The sequence below is a fragment of the Ornithorhynchus anatinus genome, chromosome 1 (assembly GCF_004115215.2).
Source record: "Ornithorhynchus anatinus isolate Pmale09 chromosome 1, mOrnAna1.pri.v4, whole genome shotgun sequence".
Lineage (NCBI taxonomy): Eukaryota > Metazoa > Chordata > Mammalia > Monotremata > Ornithorhynchidae > Ornithorhynchus > Ornithorhynchus anatinus.
Window position 1 is genome coordinate 114559467 of NC_041728.1, and position 17705 is coordinate 114577171.

The 17705-nt window shown below is 48.6% G+C and overlaps 1 protein-coding gene across 2 annotated transcripts in view; it reads left to right on the forward strand.

The window, feature by feature from the left end:
• Positions 1 to 17320, forward strand: part of KCNAB1 (potassium voltage-gated channel subfamily A member regulatory beta subunit 1) — a 445065-nt gene extending 427745 nt beyond the window's left edge. For both annotated transcript variants that reach the window (XM_029070833.2, XM_029070841.2), the window contains exons 12-14: positions 6383 to 6503; positions 13713 to 13801; positions 16445 to 17320. In XM_029070833.2, the coding sequence (XP_028926666.1) occupies positions 6383 to 6503; positions 13713 to 13801; positions 16445 to 16534 (300 nt within the window). In that variant the 3' untranslated portion in view covers positions 16535 to 17320. The remainder of the gene's footprint in view (positions 1 to 6382; positions 6504 to 13712; positions 13802 to 16444) is intronic.
• Positions 17321 to 17705: the final 385 nt, after the last annotated feature.

A 17705-nucleotide genomic window follows, 5' to 3' on the forward strand; every position in this document is an offset into this window, starting at 1 on the left:
GGAAGCAGCGTGGCTCAGTGGAAAGAGCCTGGGCTTGGGAGTCAGAGGGCATGGGTTCGAATCCGCTCCACCACTTAGCTGTGTGACTGTGGGCAAGTCACTTAACTTCTCTGGGCCTCAGTTACCTCATGTGGAAAATGGGGATTAAGACTGTGAGCCCCACATGGGACAACCTGATTACCCTGTATCTCCCCCAGCGCTTAGAACAGTGCTCTGCACATAGTAAGCGCTTAACAAATCCCAACATTATTATTATTACTAAGTGCTGGGATAGAAAGAAGATAATCAGGTTGGACACAGCCCTTATCCCACAAGGAGCACACGTTCTAAGCAGGAGGGAGAACGTATATTGAATTTCATTTTACAGATGAGGAAGCTGAGGCCCAGAGAAGGTATAGTAACTTGCCCAAGGTTCTTTCATTCATTCAGTAGTATTTATTGAGCGCTTACTATGTGCAGAACACTGTACTAAGCGCTTGGAATGGACAAATCGGTAACAGAGACAGTCCCTGCCCTTTGACGGGCTTGCAGTCTAATCGGGGAGAACACAGGTTGCACACAGGCATGGCGTACTGGGTAGAGCAGAGTGGGTAGGCCTGGGAGTCAGAAGGTCATGGATTCTAATCCCAGCTGTGCCACTTTGCTGTATAACCTTGGGCAAGTCACTTCACTTCTCTATGCCTCAGTTACCTCATCTGTAAAATGGGGATTAAGTCTGTGAGCCAAAGATGGGACAGGTTCTGTGTCCAACTGGGTTTGATTATATCCTCCCCAGTGCTTAGTACAGTGCCTGGCACATAGTAATTGCTTAACAAATACCATTATTAATATTATTATGGGGTGGAACCAGGATTAGAACCAAGGTCCTCTGTCTCCTAGGCTCATGCTATTTCCGCTAGGCCATGCTCTTTTAAGCAGAGAAGCAGCGTGGCTCAGTGGAAAGAGCCTGGGCTTAGGAGTCAGAGGTCATGGGTTCTAATCCTGGCTCTGCCACCTGTCAGCTGTGTGACTTTGGGCAAGTCACTCAACTTCTCAGTGCCTCAGTTACCACATCTGTAAAATGAGGATTAAGACTGTGAGCCCCACGTGGGACAACCTGATTAACCTGTATCTACCCCGGCGCTTAGAACAGTGCTCAGCACATAGTAAGCACTTAACAATACCAACATCATTATTATTATTATTATTTTAAAGTCACTGCTTTCTGTGAAATGTTGTTTCAGAAAGGAGGAGAACAGGTTCGGGGACCTCAAAAAACTATTCTGGAACCATTCCATATCTGGAAAACAGTTGGAGAGAGGGGGATGGGGAGGAACAGAACTGAGAGGGAAAGAGAGGAAAGGAGAAAGAGTGGGAGAAGGTAGGGGAGAAGGAATAGGTGGAGGAAAAGGAAAAGAGAAAAGAGGAGCAGGGAGGTGAGAGGAGAGGGAGTGGGAAAAAGCATGCAATCAATCAAAAGTCAATCAATGGCATTTATTGTGTGTTTACTGGTACAGAATGCTGTATGAGAAGCAGTGTCGCCTAGTGGAAAGAGCACAGGCTTGGGAGTCAGAGGTTGTGGGTTCTAATCCCAGCTCCACCACTTGTCTGCTGTGTGACCTTGGGCAAGTCACTTCACTTCTCTACACCTCAATTACCTCATTTGTAAAATGGGGATTAATACTGTGAGCCCCACGTGGGACAACCTGATTACCTTGTACCTACCCCAGTGCTTAGAACGTGCTTGGCACATAGTAAACGCTTAACAAATACCATCATCAGTATTTGGGAGAGTACAATAGAATCGGTAGACGTGATCCCTGCCCTTGGTTTACGGTCTAATCAGGGGCCGGAAAAGCAATGCTTTAGGGCAACTGAGACCAACCCACAAACTGCTTGGGAAATTTTTCTCTTGTGGCTCTTATGGAGCAGATTTAGTATCTACTGAAGCTCTCTTGGCAATAAACAGTAAGAGTTACTCGACAGCTAAAAGGCGGCTGGTCATAAAATAGATCTGTTTAGAGTTTCTCTGTGGGACAAGCAGAATTTCAAGGTGACAGAATTGACCGTCTTCAGGAGTGGCTTTGGAGGTAGCATATGTGTGTCTGGGAAAGCTGCTTGAGCAAAGTTATTGAGTCAGAGAGCTGAACCCAAATCAGAAGATGTACTTCTAAGCGTGGACCAAGCTGTTAAGAGCAACGAGAGCCAAGCCTCTGTGAAAGAGTGTGGTTTAGCGAGTTAGGGAGAACCCCAGTGTCCACCTGGCCTAATGTAGCTACCAACTGGGCCGGCTGGCCGGTTACCTCAGTTGGTTAGAGAGTGATGCTAATAACACCAAGGTTGGGAGTTCAATCCCCATATGGTCTACTCATTCATTCATTCGATCAAATTTATTCAGCACTTACTGTGTGCAGAGCACTATACTAAGCACTTGGAAAGTACAAGTGCGGCTGGATTATTGCGTCAGCCTTCTCTCTGACCTGCCTTCTTCCTGTCCATCCCCACTCCAGTCTATTCTTCATTCCGCTGCCCGGATCATCTTCCTGCAGAAACACTCTGGGCGTGTCACTCCCCTTCTTAAAAACCTCCAGTGGTTGCTCATCAGCCTCCGCACGAAACAAAAACTTCTCACTCTGGGCTTCAAGGCTCTCCATCCCCTCGCCCCCTCCTACCTCTCCTCCCTTCTCTCTTTCTCCTGCCCACCCTCCACGCTCCGCTCCTCTGCCGCTCACCTCCTCACCGTCCCCCGTTCGTGTCTACCCTGCCGTCGACCTCTGGCCCACGTCCTCCCGCTGTCCTGGAACGCCCTCCCTCCTCACCTCTGCCAAACTAACTCTCTTTCCCTCTTCAAGGCCCTACTGAGAGCTCACCTCCTCCAAGAGGCCTTCCCAGACTGAGCTTCCCCTTTTCCCTCTGCTCCATCTCTGCTCCCCGTCCGCCCTCTGCTCTCTCCCCCTCCTCCCGCCCTCAGCTAAGCCCCCTTTCCCTCTGCTCCTCCCCCTCTCCTTTCCCCTCTCCTCAGCCCTGTGCTCATTTGTATATATTTTTATTACCCTATTTATTTTGTTAATGAGGTGTACGTCCCCTTGATTCTATTTATCGCACTTACGTTGTCTTGTTTTTGTCTGTCTCCCCCAGTTAGACTGTGAGCCCGTCACTGGGCAGGGATTGTCTCTATCTGTTGCCGAATTGTATATTCCAAGCACTTAGTACAGTGCTCTGCACATAGTAAGCTCTCAATAAATACTATTGAATGAATACAATTCGGCAATAAAGAGAGGCAATCCTTGCCCATACGGGGCTTTCAGTCTAGAAGCTGGGAAACCTATCCTCCACTGCCAATAATGAGGCAACCATGATTAGAGAAACTTCCTTTCCAAGAGAAGCAGCATGCCCCGCCATTCATTTGAGAAGCAGTGTGGCTCAGTGGATAGAGCATGGGCCTGGGAGTCAGAAGGACCCGGTTTCTAATCCTGGTTCCACCACAAGTCCGCTGTGTGACCTTGGGCAAGTCACTTAACTTCTCTGGGCCTCAGTTACCTCAACTGGAAAATGGGGATTAAAAGTGGGAGCCCCACATGGGACAGGGACTGTGTCCAACCTGTTTAACTTCTATCTACTTCGGTGTTTAGAACAGCACCGTAGTAAATGCTTAACAAGTACCACATAGTAAATGTTTAACAAGTACCACAATAATAATAATACTCACTATTAGCATTATTATTGTTATTAACTCAGCATGAAAGCGAGGGAAAGTCACTCAAAGGTGGGGAAAATGGGAAATACAATACCCCTGCCCACTTCCCCTCCCCAAGAAGATTCTTATCGTGAGATTATTCTCTCACCTACTGGAGGACCCTGAGGTTTTCCCTTTCTATGCTAAAAATGGCCTGTTTATGCAGCTGGGAATGTTTTTCGAGTGACTGGGTGACCATGGTATTTATCATCATCGTCAGTGATATTTACTGAGCGCTCACTGTATGGAGAGTACCGTACTAAGTGTTTGGAAGAATAGAGTAAAACAGAGTTGTAGACAAGCTCCCAACCCACAACGAGCTTACAGTCTGTTAAGCACTTATTAACAATCAAACAATTATTGAGCACTTACTATGTTCAGAGTACTTTACTAAGCACTTGGAAGAGTAATGATAATAACTGTGGCATTTGCATAAGCACTTACTATGTGCCAAGCACTCTACAAAGCTCTGGGATAGACACAAGCTAATCCTGTTCCTGCCCCGCATGGGACTCATAGTCTAAATAGGAGGGAGAACAGGTATTGAATTCCCATTTTACAGATGAGGAAACTAAGGCATCGAGAAGTTAAGTGACTTGGCCAAGGTCACACAACAGGTGTGTGACAGACCATGCTGCTTCTGTTGTATAATAGTACAGAGTAGATTTGATCCACCTGATCCCCACTCAAGAAGCAATTTACTACGTGTTAGGCACTGTGTCACATTAAAAAAAAGGTTTTTTTTCCTTGCCTCACAAGGACCTCACAAAGAGTGGTATGATATAGAAAAAGGAATATGTCATAAGTGAGATATTAGATATCGGGAAGCAGAGTGGCTCAGTGGAAAGAGCACGGGCTTGGGAGTCAGAGGTCATGGGTTCGTATCCCGGCTCCGCCACTTGTCAGCTGTGTGACTGTGGGCAAGTCACTTCACTTCTCTGGGCCTCAGTTGCCTCATCTGTAAAATGGGGATTAAGACTGTGAGCCTCATGTGGGACAATCTGATTACCCTGTAATAATAATGTTGGTATTTGTTAAGCGCTTACTATGTGCAGAGCACTGTTCTAAGCGCTGGGGGAGATACAGGGTACCCCAGTGCTTAGAACAGTGCTCTGCACACAGTAAGCGCTTAACAAATACCAACCTTATTTTATTACAACCCCAGAATTCAGAAACAAAAACCATTTCATAGAAAACGTTCCCAAAGTACAGAGGTGAGGATTCTCAGGAGACTCAGGCATCCAGAACACGGTCCTCGGTTTACAGGGAGCCCCGCCTCTCTTTTTCCCTGATTTTGGGACAGTGAAGCTGGGCCCCTCAGGCAGGGGAAGACCCTCTCTTTCCCCCCAGAGGAAGCCTCTACTCCAAGCTTTGGGGGAAGTTGGAGAGTGAGTAAAACTGGAGAGTCTTCCCTTTCTCCTTTCCCCCCTTCCCCCCTGGCGGCCCCCCTTGCCACCCAGGAAAACTACCCAGAATCACCTGATACAGCTGCCACATGAAATTCTTTGGACATGCTTCTCTTTATGGAAAAAATCCTACAAAGCAAGTATTCACTTTTGAAATGTTGGGATGGTAGGGCTGGGTAGAAAAAAGCCTGACTCTGAGCCCTGTGGTTGAAAATGGAAAAGGCCCGCTGAGTTATAAATGGAATCAACAGAACAAGTGAGGGAAGGTGTTCACTTCCAGTTTGTAGCCCTTAGCCAACTTCACTAAAATACATATCAGCTCTATCAAGAACATTTCCCTAGGGGCAGCGTGACGAAAGGACACAAGACTGGGGTCAGAGGACCTGGGTTCTAGCCCAACTCTGCCACTTTCCTGCTGTGTGACCTTGGGCAAGTCTTTTCACTTCTCTGTGCCTCAGTTTCTTTGTCAATGCCTGTTCCCCTCTCCTCTAGACTATGAACCCCACGTGAGACAGGGACTATGTCTAACTTAACTTGTATCTGGCCCAGTGCTTATTAGAGTACCCTAATTATTACCGGGAGTGCTGAAATTCCTTCAGTCTAGTGTTTGGGAGAATGGGCTGAAGTGGGAGGTCTCCAGGGGCCTGGGATGGAAACCATTCTCACCTGAGGCAGAGTAGAGAAGGGAATCCTAGGACAGGAGGAAATTTACCACCCCACTTCCGACTTTTCCCAGCAGAACACAGCCACAAGCCTTCCGTTTCTATCCAAAATAGAAGTGAAAGAAAAGCAGAACAAGCATTCGTTACTTAAGTCAGTCCTTAAGGGGAAATAGCAGCTCCTCCTCTCTGAGACCTGGACCTGATCGGTAGAAGAGGAAAGGCAGGATTTTCAAAATGCCAAATTGTACCTGATCAGTTTTCAACACTGACCACCCTCCAAAGTTAGTCTCTTCTGAACCAAAAATGATCGATTAATACCGGCACCGGAGTGCTTTGCCCCTACCCGAACCTACTAATCTTTGGGGATTAATGTCAGCAAAGTCAAAAGATCATCTAAAGTTCCAGATGTTGCCCAAGGGCTTTCACTAGCATTATGGGCAGGGAGTGTGTTCGCTAATTCTGTTGTACTTTCCCAAGTACTTAGTACAGTGCTCTGCACAAAGTATGCGCTCAGTACAACTGATTGGTTGATTCATCTTTTAGCTTCAATTTTCAGTCGCTTCTGCAACCCTCTAACTTTTAAATGTTCTCGTCCCCAGTGTTACCAGTGGCTGAAGGAAAAAATTGTAAGCGAAGAAGGCCGCAGACAGCAAAGCAAGCTGAAGGACCTGAACCCAATCGCGGAGCGTCTTGGATGCACCCTTCCGCAGCTGGCAGTGGGTGAGGGGCCGCCTGGTGGAGGGAGCGCTTCTCGAAGGGGGCGGGGGGGCTTGCTGTAGTCCACCTTTGGGCTTCTGCTCTGGTGCAAAAATATCCGTCGGGGACAAGGATGGAAGGACTCCGAGAGACGCCTCCTGAATCGATCGATCGCGGCTATTGAGTGCTTACTGTTCATTCGGTCGTATTTATTGGGCACTTACTGTGCGCAGAGCACTGAACTGAGCACTTGGGAGAGTACAAAATAACAATAGACAGTCCCATTCCCTACCTACAATGAGCTTATAGTCTAGAGGGAGAGATAGACGTTAATATAAATAAATGAATTAGAGATATGTACGTAAGTGCTGTGGGGCTGGGATGAGGGGATGAATGATGGGAGTGAGTCAGGGTGATGCAGAAGGGGGAGGGAGAAGAGAAAAGGAGGGCTTAGTCAGGGACGATGTCTTGGAGGAGATGTGCCTTCAGTAAGCTTTGAAGGGGGAGAGAGTTGTGTGTGCAAGGCACTTTACTGAGTGCTTGGGAGGGTATGAAGCAATAGAAGAAACATGGCCTAGTAGAAGTCAGAGGCCCTGGGTTCTAATCCCAGTTCTACCACTTGCTTGGGGTGTGACCTTGGACAAGTCACAGCTTCTCTGAGCCTCAGTTCCCTTATTTGCAAAATGGCGGTTTGATATCTGGGGTTTTTTTGTTTTTTAACATTTAAGTGTTTACTGTGCGCCAGGCACTGTACTAAGCACTGGGGTAGATAATAATGATGGTATTTGTTAAGCGCTTACTATGTGCGAAACACTGTTCTAAGAGCTGGGGAGGAAAAAAGGTCATTAGGTTGTCCCACGTAGCTCACAGATAATAACAATTGTGGTATTTTAAGCACTTACTGTGTGCTAAGCACTTTATTAAGTGCTGGGCTGGACACAGTCCCTGTCCCATATGGGGATCCCAGTCTCCATCCTCATTTTACAGATGAGGTAACTGAGGCCAGAGAAATGAAGTGACTCGACCAAGGTCACATAGCAGACGAGTGGCAGAGCCGGGATTAAAGCCCCTGACCTTCTGACTACCGGGCCCGTGCTCTACCCACTACACCATGCTGTCGGCACTAATGATGATGATGACCGTGGTATTTGTTAAGCGCTTACTATGTGCCAAGCTCTGTTCTAAGCTCTGAGGGAGATACAAGGTCATCAGGTTGTCCCACGTGGGGCTCACAGTCTTAATCCCCATTTTCCAGATGAGGTAACTGAGGCCCAGAGAAGTTAAGTGACTTGCCCAAAGTCACCCAGCTGACAGGTGGCAGAGCCGGGATTAGAACCCATGACCTCTGCCTCCCAAGCCCGGGCTCTTTCCACTGAGCCACGCTGCTTCCCGTTCTCCCTCCTACTTAGACCCATGGTGGGATCTGATCATCTTGTACCTCCCCCAGCACTTAATACAGGGCACATAGTGAGCACTTAAACAAATACCATAATTGCTATCATTCTAATCATTATTATTATTATCAACAGAGTTGATAGATACAACGAGCTTACAATCAAGCCTCACTCTCTAAAACCAATTTCCCAGCGTCTCCCTTACATTTTCCTTCACACTATCAGATACAGTTCAAAGAAAAACAACCAGACTTGCACCCGCAGAATTTTCTAAGAAAATGAGGGTGGTCAAGGTGCCATTCAGACTTCCGTTTCCTCCGTCCGGTTCATGGGTCCTCCTTCAGGCTAGGGGCCCGGGAACAGGGCTGACGATGCGTCTGTCTCTTTGTAAGCTCCCCGTGGGCAGACCGTAGACTCCTTGCGGGCAGGGAACGTGCCAACCGCCTCTATTGTACCGTACTCTCCCAAGCGCTTAGTATAGAGCTCTGCACCCCTAAGCACTCGGTAAGTACCGTCGATCGGTTGGTTTTACTTACCTTACGCTGAACTGCTCTGTCGCCAAAACGATTCTGGGAGAAAAATGTCACTTTAAATTTGTTGGCCTGACTCTAATCAAGATTGAGATGTGTTCTTTGTGGGGGAAGAGACAACTAGTCACTGGAAAGAAATGATATCATTCTGGCCCATCTCACTAGGGTGATGATGACCAGATTTATATCTTCAGCTCTTGAAAAGGTTCCCCATCCACCAATAGATTTCCTGAGTGTTAACGTGGGCAGAGCACTGAAACGGGCCCTGTGGAGAATTGCAGAAGAAAGAGGCATGAGTTGCCACCCTTAAGGGGCTAATGAGGAGAGGCAGGGCAAACACAAATGCCCAAAAGTCTAATTTTTTTTTTTTTAAATCGGAATGCATAGACATACCGAGGAGGCTAAAGGGAGAGGCTGGAGACAGATGGGAGGGGTCTTTTACGACTCTCTCCCCTCTGTGGTCCTGCGGCCAATTGAAGCCCCGAGGGACTTTCCCCTGAGACCCAGAGAATCAGGAGAAACCACCCCTCTTAGAGTCAGTCGATTGTATTTATTGAGCGCTTACTACATGCAGAGCACTGTACTTAAACGCTTGGGAGAGCACCATACAGTAAACAGACATTCCCTGCCCACGACTAGCTTATAACCTAGAGGGGTAGACAGACATTAGTGTAAATAAATAAATTACAAATATATACATGAGTACTGTGGGGCTGGGAGGAGGGATGAATGAAAGGAACAAGTCAGGGTGACACAGAAGGGAGTAGGAGAAGAGGAAAGGACGGTTTAGTCAAGAAAGGCCTCCTGGAGGAGATGTGCCTTCAATAAGGCCTTGAAAATAGGGGGGGGAGAGTAATTGTCTTTCAGATCTGAGGAGGAAGGGCATTCCAGGCCAGAAGCAGGACGTGAGGTAGGGATAGGCGAGATCAAGGCGCAGTGAGAAGGTTAGCACTGGAGGAGCAAAGCGCGCGGGCTGGATTGTAGTAGAAGAGTAGCGAGGTGAGGTAGGAGGGGGCGCGGTGATTGACTGCTCTAGAGTCAATGGTGAGGAGTTTCTGTGTGATCCAGAGGTGGATGGGTAAACAATGGAGTTTCTTTAGGAGTGAGCAAATGTGGACTGAACATTTTTGTAAAAAAGGATCCAGACAGCAGGGGGAAGCAGGGACTGGAATGGGGAGAGGGAGGAGGCTGGGAGGTCAGCGCGAAGACTAAGTAATCGAGGCAGGATAGGATAGGTGATTGTACTAACGGGGTAACAGTTTGGATGGAGAGGAACGGGTGGATTGTTAGAGTGTTGCAAAGGTGGAACTGACAGGATTTAGTGATGGATTGAATCCATGAGTCGAATGAGAGAGAGGAGTCAGAGATAATGCCAAGGTTATGGGCTCGTAAGACAGGAAGGATGGTAGTGCCGTCTACAGTGATGGGGAAATCTCTAAGCGCCTGGGAGAGCGCAACACGACAATCAACAGGGAGAGCCCAGGGACCAAAGGAAGGACTCCACGTGATGGCGTGCGTGGGTGAGTAGCGCGGGTCTGGGTGACCCAGCCAGGGGACCCTGTCCCTGGCCTCCTGACGCTTCTCTCCGCGGTCACGGGATGGGTTTAGCTTGAGTTTACGGAGCGCTTATCTCCTGCCCCAGAGATAGCACTGGGCGCAGAACTGCTGGAAGGAAATCAGATTTCCAGTTTCGGCAAGGAATTTCGAACAATGGCTCCAGGCCGCTTCCTCTCTCTGACTGGGGAGTATTGACCCGGGAACACCTGTGAGTTCAAACCTCTTGCCGAGTTTTTGTCCCAGATGCATCCCGGGGGGACGGGGAAGGGATCAGCGTCAGGGCAGGGGCTGGGTGAAAGGAGCTCCCTTCAGAGGACAGTTGACTCAGCCCTTCAGACGTGGGTTGATTCATTTGTTCACTCCGTCGTATTTATTGAGCGCTTTCTGGGTCGAACCGAGCTGGTAGCTCTCGTGTCTCCCCTCCTCCCCCCGAGACTATGAACTCATTGTGGACAGGGAATGCCGCTGTTTATTGTTGCACTGCACTTTCCCAAGTGCTCAGTACAGTGCTCAGCACACAATAAGTGCTCCATAAATACGACTGAATGAACAGAGTATAAAGCACAGGAACAGAGAAGCAGCATGGCGTAGTGGATAGAGCACAGGCCTGGGAGTCAGAAGGTCGTGGGTTTTAATCCCAGCTCTGCCACTTGTCTCCTGTGTGACCTTGGGCAAGTCACTTAACTTCCCTACGCCTCAGTTACCTCATCTGTAAAATGGGGATCGAGACTGGGAGCCCCACGTGGGACAAGGGACTGGGCGGAACCTGATGTGCTTGTACCCACCCTAGCACTTAGGGCAGTTCCTAGCACCTGGTAAGCGCTTAACAGATACTGTAATTATAATTATTAGAAATGACGTGAGAAGGCGGGGCTGGATGCAGCTGGCCCCTGGCTCTCCCTGTCTCGCCCATCCCTATTCGTTCTTTTCCTGTCTCCTATTAAATAATTCAATGCCCAGCCTCATCGCCTAGGCCACACTCAGAGTAGTTTGTGGCTCATCAGTCTGTGAAAAAGGTGATACAACCCTTTACTCATCTAGAGGTTGGGCTCCACTAATGGAGGTTTTTGCCAGCTGCTACAGGTCTGCTTGGTTTGACAGTTGCATAACTCTGCCTCTGCCTCAGAGGTAAAGTTTTAAAAGTCATGAATACATACACGGACACATGCAGTCTCTCTGTTTCTCTGTCGTGCCAATTTCTTCCACTTTTGTGAGCATATTTCACTAGAAGACTACGTGGACCCTGACAGAGACACTAATTGAGGGCATCTAATCCATCAAAATTATTTATTGAGCACTTACTTTATGCAATGGACTATACTGAGCTCTTAGAAGAGTCGACTACGGTTGGTATTCATGATCCCTGCCCTCGAGGAGCGGGAGCAGGGGAGACCAACATTAAAATAAATTACAGGTAGTTTAGCCTTGATCTATGGGAGCAAACATTCCCATTGGTAGAGAAACAGCCTGGCCTAGTGGATGGAGCGTGAGTCCGTAAATCAGCGGGACCTGGATTCTAATTCGGCTCCACCACTCTCTGCTGTGTGATCTTGGTCAAGGCACTCTGCTTGTCTCAGTTGCCTCATCTGTAAAACGGGGATCGAGACTGAGTCCCCTGTGGGACAGGGACTTTGTCCAACGCGATTATCTTGTGTCTATCCGGTGCTTAGTACAGTGCCTGGCACATAGTAAGCAGCGTGGCTTAGCGGAAAGAGCACGGGCTTGGGAGTCAGAGATCACGGGTTCAAATCTCGGCTCGGCCACTTGTCAGCTGTGTGACTGTGGGCGAGTCACTTCACTTCTCTGTGCCTCAGTTCCCTCAGTGGGGGTTAAGACTGCGAGCCCCACGTGGGACAACCCGATCACCTTGTATCCTCCCCAGCGCTTAGAACAGTGCTTTGCACATAGTAAGCGCTTAACAAATGCCAACATTATTATTATTATTTAACAAATACCATTTTAAAAAATGCCCATTTGAGGCCCCAAAACCCAGGTCCTTGCCCCTGTGACCCCAGCGTAGCTTGTGGCCCCAGGGCAACCTGCCCCCCCACGTTAGCCCCAGGAGAGTAATCGAAGACCTGAATGGCACGGTCCAGTTTCACAGACCACCCCCCCAACACACACACACACACACACACACACACACAAATATTCTCTCTGTCTCTCTCTCTGTCTCTCTCAGGCAGGAATGAAAGCAGACCATCATCAGACCTTGTCCTTGGCTTTAAGTTGCCCAGATGTTCCTGGGAGGGCCCAGCGAGGGAGACCTGTCCCACTCCTGGCTTAGGCCACTGCCGCTGCTGCCTGGTCCCATCCCTCAGTGCCCAGGGCCCTCCCCGGTTCCCTCAGCCTCCCCACCCCTACAGTGAGAGACAGATTCGTGGGACTTAAGGCCTCGGGGTCTAGATCCAACCAGTCGATGGCATTCATTGAGCGCTTACTGCGTTCAGAGCTTTGAATAAAGCGCCGGGGAGAGTACGGTGCAACAGAAAACAGACGCAGACCCTGCCCACAAGGAGCACATGGTCTACAGAATCAGGTGCAGGCTCTCATTCGCTCATTTATTCAATAGTATTTCATTCAGTCATTCAATAGTATTTATTGAGCAGTTACTTTGTGCAGAGCACTGTTACTAAGCGCTTGGAATGTACAATTCGGCAACGGACAGAGACAATCCCTGCCCAATGACGGGCTCACAGTCTGAAAGGGGGAGACAGACAGTAAAGCAAAACAGAACAAAACAAAACAACGTGATCAAGATAAAGAGAATCAAGGAGCTATACAGCTCATTAACAAAATAAATAGGGTACTAAATAATATATACAAGTGAGCACAGTGCAGTTGACCCACTCTCTTCCTCCAGGCCCAAGCCCCCATGAACAAAGAAGCCATTTCTGCTGGAAATCTTCCGGAGAGGTGAACTAGCTTCCTGAAGAGCTCAGTCAGCCTCCACCCCAAGAAACACTCAGGTCCACCTAATCACACCAAATCCTAAGGCAGATCATTTTCTGCAACTGGATACTGCTTGGGCAAAGCTTTTCTGTATTCGGTGTTACAGTTCAACTGCACCACCCTCTCCCCGGTATATAATGATAATAATAATGTTGGTATTTGTTAAGCGCTTACTACGTGCCGAGCACTGTTCTCAGCGCTGGGGCAGATAGAGGGTAATCAGGTTGTCCCACCTGAGGCTCACAATCTTATTCCCCATTTTACCGATGAGGTAACTGAGACACCGAGAGGTTCAGTGACTTGCCCACGGTCACACAGCCGACAAGTGGCGGATGCGGGATTCGAACCCATGACCTCTGACTCCCAAGCCCGTGTGCTCTCTCCACTGAGCCACGCTGCTTCTCTGTATATCATCCCCCATATGCAAACATGCTATTTCTGCTGGGACCTCCGGAAAGCAGCCCGGCCTACTGAGTAGAGCATGGGCCTGGGAGTTAGAAGGACCTGGGTTCTCATCCTGGCTCCGCCACTATTTATGGAGCGCTTACTGTGTGCAAAGCGTTGTACTAAACTCTCTCCGCCGGACGCCTCTGGGCCCGCAGCTCTCCCCAGCCGCCTCTGAACGACGGGGGCCTGCGGGGAAAGAAAGGGGCTACGAGCCCCCTTTCCCTTGGATCCAGTTTTATTGGAAGCAATAGGCCCCCCAGGAATCGCTGTCGACTGGCGACAGAGACGGCCTCTTCCCCCTAGAGGCTCGCACACTTGCCGCCCCCGCCTGACTTCGTTTCTTTTCCTCGCAGCCTGGTGTCTAAGGAACGAGGGCGTCAGTTCTGTGCTCCTTGGGGCTTCCAATCCCCAGCAGCTCGTCGAAAACCTCGGCGCCATACAGGCAAGTGGTGACCAATCCTTCCTCCACCATGCGATCCATCAGTCCATCAGTGTGGCCTAAAGGACAGAGCGCGGGCCTGGGACCCGGAGGATCTGGGTGCTAATCCTGCCTCCGCCACTTGTCTGCTGTGTGGGCTTGGGCAAATTCCTGCATTCATTCAATCGTATTTACTGAGCGCTTACTGGGTGCAGAGCGCTGTAGTAAGCGCTTGGAAAGTACACTTCGGTAACAGAGACAATCCCTACCCCAGAACGGGCTCACGGTCTAGGAGGGGGCAGATCAATTCACTTCTCTGTGCCTCAGTTCCCTTACCTGTAAAATGGGGATTAAGACTGTGAGCCCCATGTGGGACGGGGACTATTTCCAATCCGATTAGTTCATATCCACCCCGGTGCTGAATAATAATAATAATGCCCTTTGTTAGGCGCTTACTATGTGCAAAGCACTGTTCTAAACGCTGGGGAGGATACAAGGTGATCAGGTTGTCCCACGTGGGGCTCCCAGTCTTAATGCCCCTTTTACAGATGGGTTAACTGAAGCACAGAAAAGTTAAGTGACTTGCCCCAAGTCACACAGCTGACAAGCGGCAGAGCCGGTACAGGGAGAAGTAGCGTGGCTCAGTGGAAAGGGCACGGGTTTGGGAGTCAGAGGTTGTGGGTTCAAATCCCCGCTCTGCCACTTCTCAGCTTCTCAGTTAAAGTTTGGGCTTTAACTTAACTTCTCTGTGTCTCAGTCACCTCATCTAGAAAATGGGGATTAAGACTGGGAGCCCCACGTGGGACAACCTGATTACCTAGTATCTACCAAGCGCTTAGAACAGTGCTCGGCGCGTAGCAAGCACTTAACGAGTACCATCATCATCATTACAGTGCGTGGCACGTCGTAAGTGCTTAACAAGTCCCATGAAAAAATCCAGAATATTTATTGAACACTGGAAAAGAGAACAGAATTATCACTTCCAGGAACTGCATCCAGATTCAGGGCTTGCTCTAGAACAGTTTCTTCACTGATCCTTGGATCAACTCCTTTGAAGTCCCAGACACAAGGGTAATCAGAATAAGGTTTGTTTGCTTGTTTGTTAATGACCTGCTAAGTGGTTTACTATGCCTCAAGTAAGATACAAGTTAATCAGGTCAGACACAGTCTCTATCCCACCTGGGGCTCACAGTCTAAGTAGGAGGGAGAAAAGGTACCGAATTCCCATTTTTCAGTTGAGGAACCTGAGGCAAAGAGACTTTAAGTGATTTGCCCAAGGTCACATATCAGGCAAGTGGAGAAGCCAGGATTAGAATTTGATAGTAGGCATCGATCAATAACCTAGTAGTCAAAATAGCATGTGTTAAACATTTGCTATGTGCACAGCAGTAAGAATACACAGGTGAGAATTCTGCCAGGCATCCGCTGTGAGACCTTGGGCAAATCTGTTAACTCCTCTGTGCCTCAGTTATCTCATCTGCAAGATGGACATTTAGACAGTGAGCCCCGTGTGGAGCATGGACTGTGTCCTACCTGATGAGTTTGTATCAACTCCAGCACTTAGTAACAACAGTAAGAAGAACTGTGGTATTTGTTAAGCACTTACTATATGCCAGGCGTTGTTCTAAGAACGGATAACTGTAGTATTCATTAAGGGCATACTACCTGCCAGACATTGTACTAAAAGCTGGGGTGGAGACCAGCTAATAATAATAATAACTGTGGTATTTGTTAAGCACTTACTATGTGCCAAGCACTTTTCTGAGCACTGGGGTAGATACAAGGTCATCAGGTAGGACACAGTCCTTGTCCCTCATGGGGCTCACAAACTTAACCCCCATTTTACAGTTGAGATTACTGAGACGGAGAAGTAAAGTGACTTGCCCAAGGTCAAACAGAAGTCAGATGGCGGAGTCAGGATTAGAACCCATGACCTCTGACCCCCGAACCCATGCTCTTTCCACTAGGCCATGCTGCTTCTCGATTTGTTAAACACTTACTGTGTGCCAGGCACTGTTCTAAGCGCCGGGGAGGCCAGTACAAGTAGATCGGGTTGGACGTAGTCCCTATCCCATAAAGGGCTCACAGTCTTAATCCCCATTTTACCGAAGAGGGAACTGAGGCCCAGGGCAGTGAAGTGACTTGCCCAAGGTCACCCAGCAGACAAGTCGCAGAGACAGGATTAGAACCAGGTCCTTCTGCCTCCCGGGTCCGCCCTCTATCCAGCATGCCAAGCTGCAGTATGATGCCTGGCCCATAGTGAGTGCCTAACAAATATCATTAAAAAAAGAAAAATCCGACCCAATCCCTGGCCCTAAAAGGGGTTCCCAATCCATGACTCAGTGGAAAGAGCCTGGGCTGCGGAGTCAGGGGTCATGGGTTCGACTCCCGGCTCTGCCACTTGTCGGCTGTGTGACCGTGGACAAGTCACTGAACTTCTCTGTGGCCCAGTTACCTCATCTGTAAAATGGGGATTAGCTGTGAGCCTCACGTGGGACGACCTGATTACCCTGGATCTCCCCCAGCGCTTAGAACAGTGCCCTGCACATAGTAAGCGCTTAACAGATACCAACGTTATTATTATACGAACTGACATCATTTTAAGAAGAGCAAATGCAACGCCCCCGGGCTGACCGAGGCGTCCTTTTTCCCATCCTTGTGCTACAGGTCCTCCCGAAGATGACATCCCATGTGGTGAATGAGATGGACCATATCTTGGGGAACAAGCCGTACAGCAAAAAAGACTACAGGTCATAATGCAATGCATGGCTCAGTGGACCGCATGGTTAAATAGTGCCCTGTACTCGCTACAGAACGCTATCAACAGCCGCTCATTTGAATCGCTCAGCAGACTGCCGCCCAAGCTGCTTCCAAAAGATGCACCTAAATTCTCAAGCATTCTTGAAAACACTCTCCCGGCTGAGAATATTCCTTCTATTTTCTTATCGGTGACTAGCGTCGCTGACTTGGGTTTCTCTTTGCACCTCATGCTTTATGCAAACCGAAAGACTCCTCTGAACCTTCAGGTCTTTGGAAATTGAAAGCGGGCTGTACAGTTCTATTTTTTCAAATGAACACAATCCACAGGACCCATCTTAAGGCTCAAAGAGCAAAAGCCGAAACGAGTAGGGTTGGCGGCTCCAAATTCTTCACCGGGACCGAGGCGTAGGAACCGGGTCGTGGTTTTTTTCTGGATTTTGCCCCAGCCCTGCCTTCCTAAATGTCTAAAAAGGGTTCTGGTGGGGATGAAGGGGGAAGAGTTGGGGGGAAAAGGGGGAGGGCGGGGTCCTTGTTCATCAGTTTTTTTAACTGCTTTGTTCCTTTGCTTTCAAAATCTCTGGGATTTTGCATAATGATGGTTGTCTATGGCTCGGGGTTCAGTTTGAGGAATAAAAATAAAGCTTTTCCCATACTAGAAGAGAATAGGAGGCCAGAGGACGAATGACCTAGTCTATACCCGGAGACACTGTCTAAGAGAACGGATTGTGCTGCTGTGGAACTTTGGTTCTGAATAAACTGTAAATCAATATATCTGCAACTGAACGATAATTTCATCTCTTATTAAAAGCCGCTTCGTACTTCTGCCTGCTTCTAGGCCCGGCTGAAAAAAAAAAAATGGAAAGAGCTGAGCTTCTAAGATATACATTATGCACACATTTGCGATTCTGTGCTTTAAAATACCCCGAGAGTCAAGCGCTCGCTCTCTCCACGGCACTGAGATTGACCCGAGACATAATGCCCGGTAGAAACAAGAAGGATACCAATGGGAATCAACTCTTGCCTTTAAGTGGAAGTGCTACACTGTTATACCATAAACATTTTAGAACAAAATTGCCCAGTCCCAAGCAAACCTGGACACCCATCCTTTATGTCAGCATTTACCCTATGCAGTGTAGGTGAACCAATCAATCAATCAGTGGTATTGATT